We start from the raw sequence: 14,841 nt of genomic DNA on the forward strand, positions 1-14,841 counted from the left end.
ATTCATTCGCCCTCTTCTCTTTCCCAGCTGTTTTCCCATAAATTTCTCAGCTTTTTTTATATAAGCTTCATTACAGAATGTGGGATAGACGCTAGATTATACTTTTTCAGACAGGCTATTTTCGTAAGAATGTTTTAAAACAAGGGAATTTAAAAACAAGATAAATTAAAATCTATTGATCTGCAAGATATCTTAATTCCAGAATCAGTTAGTATACAACACATATAAACTGATGAATTTTTATAATTTTTTTATTACATTCATTCGCGCTCTTCTCTGTCACTTCGTAATTTTGCGCCCTCCAACGGCGGCTTTATTACAACGCCGTCTGTCCGTGGCTTACACCGTGACCTTCGTGAATTAGAACTTCGTGTTCTTCCAGTTGGCCGTGCTTATACACGGAAAGCTAAATGTCTTCTCCGAGTGGAAAAGGAAGAGGAGTAGAAGACTCTTTAAGCTTCCCCCCCCAGGATAATTTTGCGTCAAAAGTTGGGGGCCTAATATACACAGTGTTTCAAAAAGAATATACGTATTACAAAGTGTTATTTTGTACAAACTATCGATCACTGCGCCTCGGCTCGGCTATCGGCGAAACGAATACATAGTTTAGTTTATATTAATAGCCGCTAGATGTCAGTTGTTTTCTGTTTTGCGTGGCAACCGCCACATGTTTAAAATGGCTACTCCGAAGCAGAAATCATTTTGTGTTCTCGAGTTTGACACCCTGTGACTTCTTCCTGTGGGGGTTTCATTAAAGACAACGTTTATGTACCACCACTCCCACAGGACCTGGAAGAGGTGAAGAACCGTACTGTCCGTACTGTCATAACATCCGTACTGGATCCGTACTGTCATAACATCAGTGACGACGGACATGCTTGCCCGAGTATGGGAGGAATTGACATTGTTCGTGTCGCTGATGGAAGACATATTGAAAATCTGTAACATCTGTAATCTGAATTTGAGAGGTTCGCACATATGTGTGTGAAGTTTCATATTCATATGTCATACAGTTTAATAAATATATGCATTTGAGATACGTACGTAGCGTATTCGGAAACTAAGTACCGTTTCATTCTAGCGCCATCGCAGAGCTGTGGTAGGCGACCCGCGCATGCGTACTAGTCTTTCTTGTTCACTGACTTTCAATTGTCGCCATTTTGGTTGCTCTATGTTGTGTTTTCAGTTTGCTGTGCACATTCAAAATGTTTAAGACAATTCGTTCTCCCGCTGACTGTGAGATTCGTGCCGTGATTAAAATTTTGAACGCGAGGAATATTAAACCGGCCGAAATTTATCGTCAAGTGACAGAAGTTTACGGTGAATACGCGATAAGTGATGGAATGGTGTGAAAGTGGGTAAGAATGTTTAATGCAGGTCGAAGAAATGTCCACGCCGAGGCTCGGAGTGGTCGGCCTTCTGTTGTCACCGATGATTTGGTAAGAAAAGTTGATGAAGCAATTCGTGAGAACAGACGCTTCACAATGACAACTCTTTCAAATGCATTTCCACAAATTTCACGTACTGTTTTGTTCGAAATTGTGTCTGACCGCTTGAATTATCGCAAACTGTGTTCCCGATGTGTTCTAAAAATGCTCACTGATGTTCACAAAACAAAGCGACTTGGTAGTGCCCTGACATTTTTCACGGGGTACAGTGATGAGGGAGAAAACTTTTTAAACCAAATTGTGACAGGTGATGAAAACTGGGTGTGTCATTTCACACTAGAATCGAAACAACAATCGATGGAGTGAAGACACACTCATTCTCCGAAAAAAACAGAAGTTCAAAATGACAATGTCATCACAAAAAATCATGTGCACTGTCTCGTATATTCTTTTTGAAGCACGCTGTATTTTCGGAGATTCACATGTACCGGCCTTGCTTCAGCCTGTAGCTGTTAACGTTTGCACCAGCAGTAGAGGTAGTTTCTCGAAGTAAAATTCATAAGCAGCAGGAAGCATGACCTGAGATGTAGACAGAAAATAAGAATTTTCTTTTAACATGTGAAGTAATTAAGTAATGATCCGTTTTCAGGAACACCAGCACAACATTCTGTTCTTTCTTCCATGTACAAACAGCGCTACAAAACGGATGTCAGTTTTAAGTTTCATCAGTATTCAGGAAGACTATCAATATATTGTATTCTCTAGTTTCGAAATAAGCAAATCATTACTCCTTAATTCAGTTTATTCGTACTTCGAAAGACAAAATTATAAATAACAGTTTAAGGAAAGGTGCGCTGTGAAGTGTCTTACATCCTTCTTGCTGCATTCGTACTTCTTTCCAGTTCCAAGTTAGTATAAATTAGTTTACCGGGTTCCTTTCTCTTGCAGTGATATATAAGCTGGAAGGTGAAACTCTCCTCAGATTTGTGAGATTGTTTTAATTAATTTCTGAGTTCAAAGCGGTGAGGAGAAGTATAATTCCCTGGATATTTCCACTACCTTGCAAAGCATCAACTGCTTGAACTCCACTGAGAATTATTTTCGACACACACGCATCTTCACTCGACTTGGGGTAATTTAATTTTCAAATAACAGTCATTCGAAGCGTTTCCTTGCTTGTACCAATGATGCAATTGCGTAGAAGATGTTTCTGCGCAAGAAGAGAAGGCATACAAGATGTCTGTATGTCCTCGAAATGCGTAATTTAATTTGTTTGATACAGAATACTATATTAAATAAATGAGACATATATATATAAGAATATAAATTAATTTTCCTGTTCGGGGCTGATTTGGAATACGGAATAATAAATTGGTTTATTTATGTAAGAGGAATTTATCGCTGATGAACAAAACAGATTTCGTTTAAATTAATTTGCTCAATTTTGTGTGAACGTGTGTGTCACGAAAGAGTGTGAAACTGTTTTAATTGACTGAACTGAACTGCATTGAGTTTCAAGAATATGTAAAGAATTAAAGGTGCAGAAATTAATTACACGTTTTAAAGCATTTTGAAACCCTGTCTTGTATCAAAGTCAACATACAAAGCTTTTCCTGTTGCACCTAAGTTTGCGGAAACTGCATATCTAATTCTCTTATATGAGATTTTCAGCCATTTTTACTTCCGTGTACGAAGTAAAAGAAGTATTTTAATCGCGAAAAATTTCAGGTATTATATTTCAATGAAAATATCTATTTTTGCAACTCTCGAATCCATTTCAATGATATTTCTGCGTTGCATCTGTATGTACGAACAGAATAAAGGACTCTTTTTCGCAAAACGGTTTGGTTTTAGGTTGCAACCAGTTTCTGCACCCAATTTTTGCCGAGTAGGAGTAAAAGTAAACTTTTTGGTGCATCAAAAATACGTCTTCCTGCCCGCTGCCCAAATTGCTTTTTTTTTTTTTTCGGGAAGGCTCTTCATTTTAGTTGCAAAAGTTGCTTTTTTTTTAAACTGTTTTTGGTGTTTTAGGTGTTTTTGTAATTTACAATATTTAATGAAAATGCTTTGATTTTTTATGTATTTTTGGCTTGCCGCGAAGTGAGAACGGAATTGATTAAATGAGAAATGTATATTTATTGAAATTAGAGGAAACAAGCTTAAATGAAATGCAGGAAAAATGTGTATAATTTAACAGGCAGTGCAACGAAGTCATGTGATGGCCTAATCTGACGTTTTTAAAGAGAAAGTGTTTCGAGAGTGATAAAGCACTTATTTTTAGTTACTGAAAGTATACGAACGCGAATAATTCTTTTCGGCTAGAATAAAATACCATAATAAATATAATTTCTCCATTTTAGAGCTTTAACGAATTTCTAAAATATACTTTTTGCGGATATCGTACATCCCCCCTTTGATAAAAGCTTAAAAATCGAATAATCCATAAGGTATTTCTCTCGCCTTCTTAGCGTGCCTTCGTAGTGTAGTGGTCTTCATGCTGGACGCGTATTCCAGCGGTCCGTAGTTCGTTTTTTTGCGTGAGATTTTGCGTGACATTTTTGCGTCACATTTGTACCCGTGAAAAATTTCGGGTATTATATTTCAACGAAAATATTCTTTTGGGCAACTCTCCATTCCATTTCATGTTTGACATTTGTACCCGCGGATAGAATAAAGAATTCTTTTTCCAGTTTTTAATGGACATGTTTTGAGTTTTTATGCATTTTTGCCTCACCTTGAAATGAGAAATATACCTGTCATGAAATTCGAGAACATAAATTCAAATGTAGTGCAGCAATAATATGTATCATTTAATAGGCCATGCAAGTACTGTCTGTCTACGAGAAGAAGAGCTCCCGCCACAGTGTCTGGCGGGTGGCGGTCGCTATAGCAACGGGGCTAGTATATTTCAAATAGGGACGGACCAAAGGTTGCTTTTTGTTTTTGGCGATTGTTGGCTGAGGGGAAAAGAGTTTATCATTCGTCTTCAAGACACCCCTATGGAAAATGGGTCCAGGCTCGTTTCTATGGCAACAGACAGCTGCAGACTAATTGGCAAGAGCTTTTCTTATGATAGACAGACTGTAAGTCATGTGGTATTCACATCAGATATTCTTTCTCCTTAAATTATATTTTCCTTTTAGTCCGATGCTTAAATTTTGAGCAACAGGTTGATTTAAAAGAAAATTATGATTCCTTTTTGCGTAACTCAGTGCTCAGCTAAAATTAGAGTAATATTGTTAAATTTTCAGATTATATATGAAAGTTTTCTCATACAATTTGATACTAGAATCATCGTTTGCAAAGACAAGAGATGTTTTAGCATATAACTGTGGTTTTGTAGCTTGAGTATAGCTTTATTTACTGAGTGTCTGCCTTGGATGAAATTGAACAAAGCTTTGTTTTGTTTCAACAGCTGGCTGCTTGCGAGGCCAGCCATGGAAAAAAGAGTCCCACCAGAAGATTTGCCAAGGTTTTTGTATGTTCTGACTGAGAATCGCAAATTATCGAGTTGCTTTTAGACTCACTCTTGCTAACACAGTTTTTTTATCTTTTTATCTTTCTTATTAAACTTCGTTTTCTTGTCCTTATGCAGTTCATATAAAGTGATGCAGATAATAGAATTCTGACAGTTTTTCAAGGTCTTCATCTTCGTGTTCTGGATAAATTTTGCCCCACTGTTAAGTCTTTAATAGAATAAGTTACAACACTCTGATTGTAATATTTTTAGAGTACCTATTATTTTAGAGTACTTTTAGAGGTATAGAAAAGTTTATTTTTAAAAGTTGTCAAGGGAATAAAATTGCTATAATTTCGAAGCCTACATTATTTTTAATTGCTTTATTAAATTGCTACTATTAATCTAGAACCAGTCCTTAAAAGACTGGTCGTAGATTCCTGTAATTCAGTCTTGCAGTCTTGTGTTTAATTGTAGATTTTTGTAATTGAGTCCTACAATCCTGTATTCAATTGTAGATTCCTGTAATTCAGTCTTACAGTTCTGCATTCAGATGCAGTAATTTTGTCTGACAGTCCGGTCTTCAGTCGTAGATTCCAGGCTTAAAAGCCTGAGCATTTAAAAGTCTTACACGTTTTTTTAAAAGCCTGTAAGACTAAATAACCACCAGTCATTCAATCTTACAGGCTTTTGAAACCTGAATTTTCTCTGTTTAACTGGAAAATCTTTTGTTATTACTTTTGTAAACACATCGTATTTCAATTACTTACACTTTAAGGAATTCGATAGCTGCTTAAGACTACTACAAGTTATCTTAGTTATTCACATTTTGTTTACTTCCTTGTGCGAAGTGAAAAGGAAGTATTGTAATCACGAAAAGTTTCAGGCAGCATATTTCAACGAAAATATCCAATTTGACCGCTATCGAATGCAATTTAACGATGTTTTTGCGTGATATCTGTACGTAAGAACAGAATAAATCCTCTTTTCCTCCAAAAAATTATAAAACTGCTTTAAAATTAATTCTGAAGAGAATTTTTCGTGGCGTCTGTACGAACGTATGTACGTACGTATCTCGCATAACTCAAAAACGAGTAACCTCAGAAAGTTGAAATTTTGTATATAGGACTGCTATAACATGTAGATGTGCACCTCGTATTTTGGTTGCAATCGGACGCACCGAACGTATATAAATATATTTATATATATATCCACTCTATTACCCGGCTCAGTGATCTCAGTTTCTTTACTCTTATATGTTTGTAAATTGTACATTTTTTGCTTTAAAAATGATTGAATTATGTTGTTCTTATGTTCCGGTTAAGATTTTTATGTCTTTAGTAAATCTGTATAAAATATTTTTAGAATTATCAACAATTTTAAAGTTGTTTTAAGTGCCACTAAGCCTAATATTTTTTTTGATGGTGGCCATTGCTTGTTTACATTTGAAACAGCAGAATAGTGGATTTGTTGCCAATCTAGAGAAACTTAGCATCGCAACAACAAAGATAACGCCTTCATTTATTATTGCGAATTAAATCATGCTTCATCCTTTTTGGAATTTTTTCGAGGAAATAAGTGCTTAAGATTTAAGTGAATTAACTGATTTTTTAAGAACGGAATTAATTGAATGCGAAATACTCAATCGTCTGTGAGAAACATTTTCTTTTTTGTTTTGTTTGCTTAATTTCTTTTATACATCGTTCTAGCTTTATTATAGTATTTGAATAGAACATGTGGCAACGATTAGATAATTCTTTAAATGATATAAATTTTGTGCATTCTGAGTTATGACGAACAATGAACGAAATATAATACTGTTTAGTGAGCCCTGCGCCGGAGTGTCGTTATGGTAAACAAATAGAATGAATTTTTAAGAATGCATTTATTCTATTGTCGTTTATGCGCTGTCGGCGAAATAGATTTAATTCAATCTAATAAGTTTAAATGAAATGCTAGAAAAAATGCGTATAATTTAATATTTCGTAGAAGGAAGTCATGTGGTGTACACATCAGATTTTTTTATTTTCGTTAAGCTGATAAGGCTTATTTAGTTAACAAATTATTTTTAGACTAAATTTTTTTCTGTCTATTCTATTTATCTATCGAATTTCACTAAACTACAAATTACGTTTAATTAGCGAGTGTATTCAGGAAGCATGTATTGGTAGTGTTATTGATTTTCTGATACTGTGATTCAGCACCTATTAAACTACAGGTGACTTGGTGACTATTTTCAGTGACTGGATATGTATCTGTTTTATAGTTTAACGCGCGGCAGAGATAAATCGGTGCAGAGCTGAACTTGTAAACATATTTTTTTTCGTCTTCTTGGCAGCTCAAGTATTTTTGTTTTACTTTGAATCCTATAAGTAGCGCAGGGTATAGGTTTCAGTGAGAAAAAACGAGAGAAACAGGTGTTTGGTTTAAAAGTAATGCTTATTTTCTGAAGTCTGCAGAAAATCAGAACAGATATAATTTTTAAACTTAAAAATTTACTTTAGTTTTACAAGTTTCAAAAATTTTTTACGTTTTCGCACATATTTTAATTAAAGCCTTTTAACTAATTTCTAATAACCATTCAATCAATAACCAACCAATAATGCATTTTTTCCATGATGGACATATTGTTTTCGTTTTGCGATTTTACTTCGAATCACTGTGAATGTCCGTTTCACTATTCAAACTGTTGCCACCAAATATTATCTCCCTGTATTATATTTGAATGAAATTAAATAATGAAGAACTGGCATAAATGAATGTATGTTTCTCGCATTGTGATAAAACAACGATACCTACAGACATCCAATTTTGAATGACGTGATCCTACTGCGAATATGGGCATCTGGAAGCCCAAATTTGAAATTTGAAATTTGTTTTATTATCGATTTCCTATTTTGTAAAAATTTAACGAATTTTTGATTAGCCAACTCAAAGATTTCAAAGCGAGCAATGCCAACGTTGTACAAGAAAATCATTTTTACCTCCAGCGCGTGAGTCGGAAATTCTAAAGGTATGCTCAATTTAAAATTATTTTGCGATATTGCTGTTGAACTGAATTTTATGATTTAATTGTGAAGAACATGATATTTAATAAATAAAGGTAACACACAAAATGTTAAAAAAATGCCCCTCTGGACTTAATTTAAAATCTAAAATCTTTAAGTTTTTTTTTTTTTTTTTTTTGTATAATACATTCTAATAACCAACCAATAATATCTTTTTGCAGTTAATGAGTCATTATATTATTACCTAAATTAATGAAGTAATATTTTTCATTCGTTTTCGAACTTTGAGGAAACGGTTTACTTTTTACTTCATTGTACGAAGTAAAAAGGAAGTGTTGTAATCGCAAAAAGTTTCAGGCAGCATATTTCAACGAAAATATCCCTTTTGACCGCTATCGAATGCAATTTAACGCTGTTTTTGCGTGATATCTGTACGTAAGGACAGAATAAAATACTCTTTTCCTTCAAAAAAATTATGAAACTGCTTTAAAATTAATTCTGAAGAGAATTTTTCGTGGCGTCTGTACGAACGTATGTACGTATCTCGCATAACTCAAAAACGAGTAGCTTCAGAACGTTGAAATTTTGCATATAGGACTGCTATAACATTTAGATGTGCACCTCGTATTTTGGTTGCAATCGGCAGCACCAAACGTATATAAATATATTTATATATATATCCACTCTATTACCCGGCTCAGTGATCTCAGTTTCTTTACTCATATATGTTTGTAAATTGTACATTTTTTGCTTTAAAAATGATTGAATTATGTTGTTTTTATCTTCCGGTTAAGGATTTTCTGCCTTTAGTAAATCTGTGAGCAATATTTTTAGAATTATCAGCAAATTTAAAGTTGTTTAATTGCTGCTAAGCCTGTTTTTAATGGCGGCCATTGATGTTTACATTTGAAACAGGAGACTAGTGGATTTGTTGCCAATCTAGAGAAACTTAGCTTCGGAACAACAAAGATAACGTCTTCATTTATTATTGCCAATTAAATCATGCTTAATTCTTTCTGGAATTTTTTCGAGGAAATAAACGTTTGAAATTTACTTCCTAATTTTTAATATAGATATTTTGAGTTTTTATGTATTTTTGCCTTCTCGCGAAGTGAGAATTGAATTAATTAAATGAGAAATACTGAATCGTCTGTGAAAAACTGTTTCTGTTTTGTTTTGGTTGCTTAATTTTTTTTATACATAGTTCTAGCTTTATTATAGTATTTGAATAGAACATGTGGCAACGATTAGATCATTCTTTAATTGATATACATTTTGTGCATTCTGAGTTATAATATGAAGGAAATATAATACTGTTAAGTAAACCTAACGCCAGAGTGTCGCTATGGTAAACAATGTGAATTTTAAAGAATGCATTTATTCTATTGTGGTTTATGCGCTGTCGGCGAAGTAGGTTTAATTGAATCTAATTAGTTTAAATAAAATGCAAGAAAAAATGCGTATAATTTAATATTTCGTACAAGGAAGTCATGTGGTGTACACATCAGATTTTTTATCATTAACTCTAAAACTTTATTCTAACAATTTGTAACAATAATAATAATAATAAAGAAAGAATAATTTTATTTTAAGTGTTCTTTTTTGAAACTAGATACTATTTGCAACCCTATAGAACACGTATTTCGTAGCAGCAAAGCGAAAAGTATTTATTACATTTTAAAAGCGTATTTCCATTTCTTTCAAAACTGAATTTTCTGCATCAATAATGAGATCGAGGAAGCTATGGAATTTTAAGTGAAGTGATCTGCTACTTCATTTATTTTTTATTCAAAGTTGCGTAGTTGATTAATTAACATAGGAAACTGATATAGCCTTATTCCTTTTCTTTTTTTTTCAGATATTTAAGCATTCTTTTACCGCCAAGTACAAAGTCTACATCGTCGAAAGCGAGTAAGTTAACGAATCTTTATTTTTTCTTAGTTTTAATTTCTTTTCCCTCTTATTCCGAGCAAATGTTAGTTTTGGTCTGCTTGTTTCCATTAAAAGGCATATATTTAGCTGGTGTAGTTTGCCTTTTTTTTACGGCAGTGTTTCTAGACGTAATTACGTTAATGTAAAGTTGTGGGGGGGGGAGGTGAATTAAATATAGTGAAACTGCTGTTGCTGTGAGCAAAAAGAAGACGAAATGTGCTGTGTATGTGTATTCTTGCGACGCTTACTTGATTCAAAAGCGGAGCTTTTTTCCAAGTAAGTTTTAGATAACATTTTGATGATTATATTTTAATGTTTTGCCATAGAGTCAAAAGAAAATTAAGAATTTAATGACTGTGATTTAGAAGTATGGAGTTTCTCTTTATCGATAGTCGTTATTCTTTCTCCGCATTTTCCATTTCTTTCCATTTTTGATTTGTTTTGTTTTTTTTCGTTTTTTCCGATCTGCATCCTTTTTTCACGCTTATCATATCATAAACAGAAAATAAAAGTATATTTATATACAATTCAGTCACAATTAACATTTTTATAGGGAAAGTTCTGATTAAAACAGTACTATAGTGCAGCGGTCGCCAACCGGTGGCCAATTCAGTCACAATTCATATTTTTATAGAGAAAGTTCTGATTAAAACAGTACTATAGAGCAACGGTCGCCAACCAGAAAATGTTATCACGGACCACCAGTGGTCTGTGATAACATTTGCTGGTCCGCAGAAAAGTTGGGACATTATTTATATTTTTATGAAGGTTCAATTTAAAAAATGGCAAGTAACAAAGCCTATTATGGAATATGGATTACACGTTTTTAACTACTACTTTTAGCGAAATTCCTTCTGAATTTAGCGACGTTTTAGCTACTTTCGCAGGTGTATCTAGCGACATTTGAAAGTGAGAGTTGGCATCCATGGATATGCTGCTGTTAACAATAATAGCGCGAACTGGAATTTTCTTTCCTTTTGAATTACAAACATATGCTATTGTAATCGTTAATAATATAGTTTTTCTCCGTGTCAATAAGCAAATTGATGGAGTTTTATGAGAACCATCTGCATTCTTGTTTATAATTGCATCCCTGGAAGTTTCCGTTTTTGTTTTGTCTAACTGTTGATCGATGGCGCCATTGCTGAGGAAGCGATGATTATTATGTTTGCAATAATTAAAAATTGGTGGCATAACACGATCAGTTCATTGATATTGCTTTGCTTTTGCCGATTTGTTCTTGCTTTTCGTGAAGTTCATTTTCTGTGATCTTTCTGTACAAGAAGGTAAGATTTTTACACTTTTCATGTAATTTTTCAATATGAACAAAAGGTCTGTATTTTTCTGATTATTATTGTATAAATGTATTTACATTTTTTTTTTTGTAATTCATATTAGGGGTCTCCCAAATATAAAATTATATATGTAGTGGTCCGTGAAGTTCTAAGTGTTGACGAGCTTTGCTATAGAGGAACCTATATATAAGCAGAAATTGAAGGGAATAGAAAAATATTTTCGAAAATACTTGTTATCGAGACAGTTATTATTAATTTCGAATTCTACAATTCGTCATTAATTTGTGCTTATCAAAAATTTCAACTGTCGAAATCCGAATAACCGAAATTTTGTTGTATTTCATTTTTTTAATATTTGGACAGATATCAGTGAGTAACGTTTTTCGAAAATTTTGACCTTTCCGGAATTCATTTTGACTATTTTTTGCCTGATGTCATTAAGTATGGACAGAATAAAGGAATCTGTATTCTGAAGCGGATTTTAAATTGATTCAAAATGGACTTTTCGTGACTTCTGTATGTACGTAACCTGTTATTTATCCTGCACGTATATTTCTCAGCGTTATGTGTCATTTCCATGGTATTTATTGTAAATTTTAATCAACATACTATAAAAAGAGTTTCATTAAATAATGTAAAAAAGAGCAGGAGCAAATGATTTCATGTCCACAAATCTTTGTTCTAAAACGTTGGCGAATAAATTTAAGGATTTTGATGATTAATGTTAAGTTTTATCTATTTTCAAGCTTCTTTATCACACTAATGTATCATTTGCTATAACACAGAGAATGTGCAAGGGTTTCTGTGGTGAGAGCCGTAGAGGAAGGATGTATAAATAATGCGATATCATTCCTAGTGAATTTTAAATCTGATAAACTTGTAAAGCTATTAGGTATTTTTTGAAGGCAAGAGAGATGTAAAATGAACAACTGTCTTCGCCGGGAATCGGAATACGGATCTTTGGAATACGCGCCCAGTGTGCAGACCACCACACCGCGAAGGCATGTCAAGAAGGTGGGAGAACTAACTTATATACTCCCCTTTTAAAGAGTGACTTTGGTTTTAGAGGACCCAAACCCCAGTCGTGTGGAGAATCCTGGGTGTGGAGAATCATCATCCAACACCCTTTTAGTTCGGGCGCCACTGTAGAGACATTAGGTATTATTTGAAAGCAAGAGAGATGAAAAATGAGCAACCGCCTTCGCTGGGAATCAAACCGTGGACCTCTGGAATACGCTCCCAGCGTGCAGACCACCACACCACGAAGGCATGCCAAGAAGGCGGGAGAAATACCTTATAAACTTAAGTATTTCAGGTTCCTTAAATCACTATATAATGTATTATGAAGAGAAAGCATTCATGCTATAACAATATCCTGTGCATAAAATGAAATCAGCGAAGACTCGGAACAAACATTTCGTACCGACTTACCAGCATTTGAATGGATACGACTGCTAAACACTGGTAATTCTCTCGAGTCTGGCAAACGCACTGGATCCGTGGGTTTTTCTGTTTCTCTTCATATGTAATGGTACTATTATACCTAAAGAAGCATAAGGCTAGGAGAAAATTTTCTGAGAAATGAGTTTCGTCTTCTTCTATCATTGGAGAGTTCTTACCTGAAACATGTTTTGCTGGAACCGGTGTCCCGGCTTGCTACGCGGGACATTTTGAAACTGAACTGAAAATATTTTGCTTGGGGTTTCGTTAAGTGAACCTAATCAAGTATCCAAAATAAAAAAATCAGAGAAATGTTTCTTCCGACGCGCTATTGAGGGTAGCTTGTAAATGTGATACCAATTTTACGTACCGAATTACGAATTAATTTTTCTTAAAAATTTCTCTACAAAAACATCTTCTTAGGCAATACACAATATGTTTTGTGCGATGCACAAAATTCACTACTTTAATTATATGAGTTTTTTTTTTTCCCGCAGATTCCCTAATCCAGAAATAAATTACTTTTAATACCCAAATAGCACATTTTATTTACATAATTAAACTATAGAGGCATTAGGTTTATTTTTTGGAAGTAAAAGAGATGAAAAATGAGCAATGCCCTCGCCGGGATTCGAACCACGAACCTCTTGAATACACGTCGAGCGTGCTGACCACTACACCACGAAGGTATGCTAAGAAGGCGGGAAGATTACCTTACATACTCCCCTTTTAAAGGGCGACTGCGGTTTTAGGGGATCTAATCGCCAAATCCTGGTGGTGGAGAATCATCATTCACCACCTTTTTTAGTTCTGGTGCCACTGTAGAGTCATTAGGTATTTGGAAACAGGAGATGTGAAAAATGAGCAATACCTTCGCCGGAACTCGAACCACGAACCTCTCAGATACACGTCGAGTGTGCTGACCACTACACCACGAAGGAATGCTAAGAAGGCGGTAGAAATACATTATAATACAACTTCAAAATTGTAGGCTTAATGACCTCTTTTACTTGATTCTTTCTAGGCGGAAACCAAATGCAATCCTGAAGAGTCAAAATGACACGGACGCCACTTAACGTAAACAACGTCAGTTTTATAGCATCTACAGTAACCGAGTGATAATACCTCTGAACACTAGTAGTTAGACTGAGTTTCGAAACTAAAGTGAAACTGGTCGGCGTTTCCATTCTTCTCATCTTTTGGATAATAAAGTCCTTGCCTTGACACTAATCGATTGAAAAGATAAATAGATAATCGATTTAAAAGATAAATAAGTCTCTCTTGCTGACTCCCCTTTGCCAGCAATTATTCGCCAAGTGCATGGCAACTTCCCAAAAATTATTAACTTTGTTCTAAACCGAGATCATGTTAGAAAGTAAAAAGAAGAACGTCTGCAAACCATTGATGGAAATGAAAACTAGTCCTCAGAAATATTAAGAGAAATCCCTAAGGTTTTGGAAAGCTCTCTGTTTGTTATATTACTTCATTAGAAGCTAAATTTTAAATGCTCATTTTGTTTGTCTCATTTTATTTGTCAAATAGCAAAATTAAATTCATTTTATATGAAAAAAATTGTATAACGACAGTATTTAGTCATGTAAAATTACAAACGTTCATGTTAAAAACCATTTGGAAATAATGTTTTTATTTACAGGCAAGTACAGCCTTTTTTACCTGATATGCCTGATGCCGTCTTTCAGTATGTAACTTGGGGCAGCAAATCAAGCCAACTGGTGAGTGTTTAAACTATACCATTTTTAATTACTAATTAAAGAATATGTGATGTCTGCATATTATCATGGGAAATTTTAATTACTGACTCGCACTCTAATATCAATGGAAAAATGTTCTCTGCAATGATCATATTGTATTTCCATCCTATTTAGTTTATAATGCTGTTGAATTTACAGGTACATAAAAAATTACCAACATTATTTCCACTTAAAACAAACAATATAAAAAAGTTAAGTTAATTACTTCTTAAATCAAGAAAGAAAATTTTAAAAATACAAAGAAAAAAATGTAATACCCCAAAAAATTTTGTTAATTAAAAATGTAAACAAATTTTAATATGTGAAAAAAACTATATTAACATCAAGTGTCATCCACTACAGGTTTAAAAAAAGGAAGTTTTACTTGAGTGGAGGAATAAAAAGTACTTATTAACGATTGAAAATTAAATTATTAATAATTAATTAAATAAATAAAATGAAAGCCAATTCCTACTTAGGTCAACAAAGAAAAATTTTTAAAATACAAAAAAAAAAAAAAAAAAAAAAAAAAAAAAAAAAAAAAATTAAAAATTTTAGAAAAATTTAATA

The 14,841-nt window shown here is 33.7% G+C and overlaps 1 protein-coding gene across 1 annotated transcript in view; it reads left to right on the forward strand.

The window, feature by feature from the left end:
- The window catches only part of LOC118200149 (inactive dipeptidyl peptidase 10-like), a 631,756-nt gene that overhangs the window by 395,220 nt on the left and 221,695 nt on the right, over window positions 1-14,841 (forward strand). Inside the window, exons 6-7 of the mRNA XM_085812127.1 lie at window positions 9,712-9,764; window positions 14,175-14,253. Coding sequence (XP_085668253.1) covers window positions 9,712-9,764; window positions 14,175-14,253 — 132 coding nt within the window. The remainder of the gene's footprint in view (window positions 1-9,711; window positions 9,765-14,174; window positions 14,254-14,841) is intronic.

The sequence above is a fragment of the Stegodyphus dumicola genome, chromosome 2, assembly GCF_044657685.1.
Source record: "Stegodyphus dumicola isolate Sdum_Otavi_A_Nest chromosome 2, ASM4465768v1".
NCBI classification, from domain to species: domain Eukaryota; kingdom Metazoa; phylum Arthropoda; class Arachnida; order Araneae; family Eresidae; genus Stegodyphus; species Stegodyphus dumicola.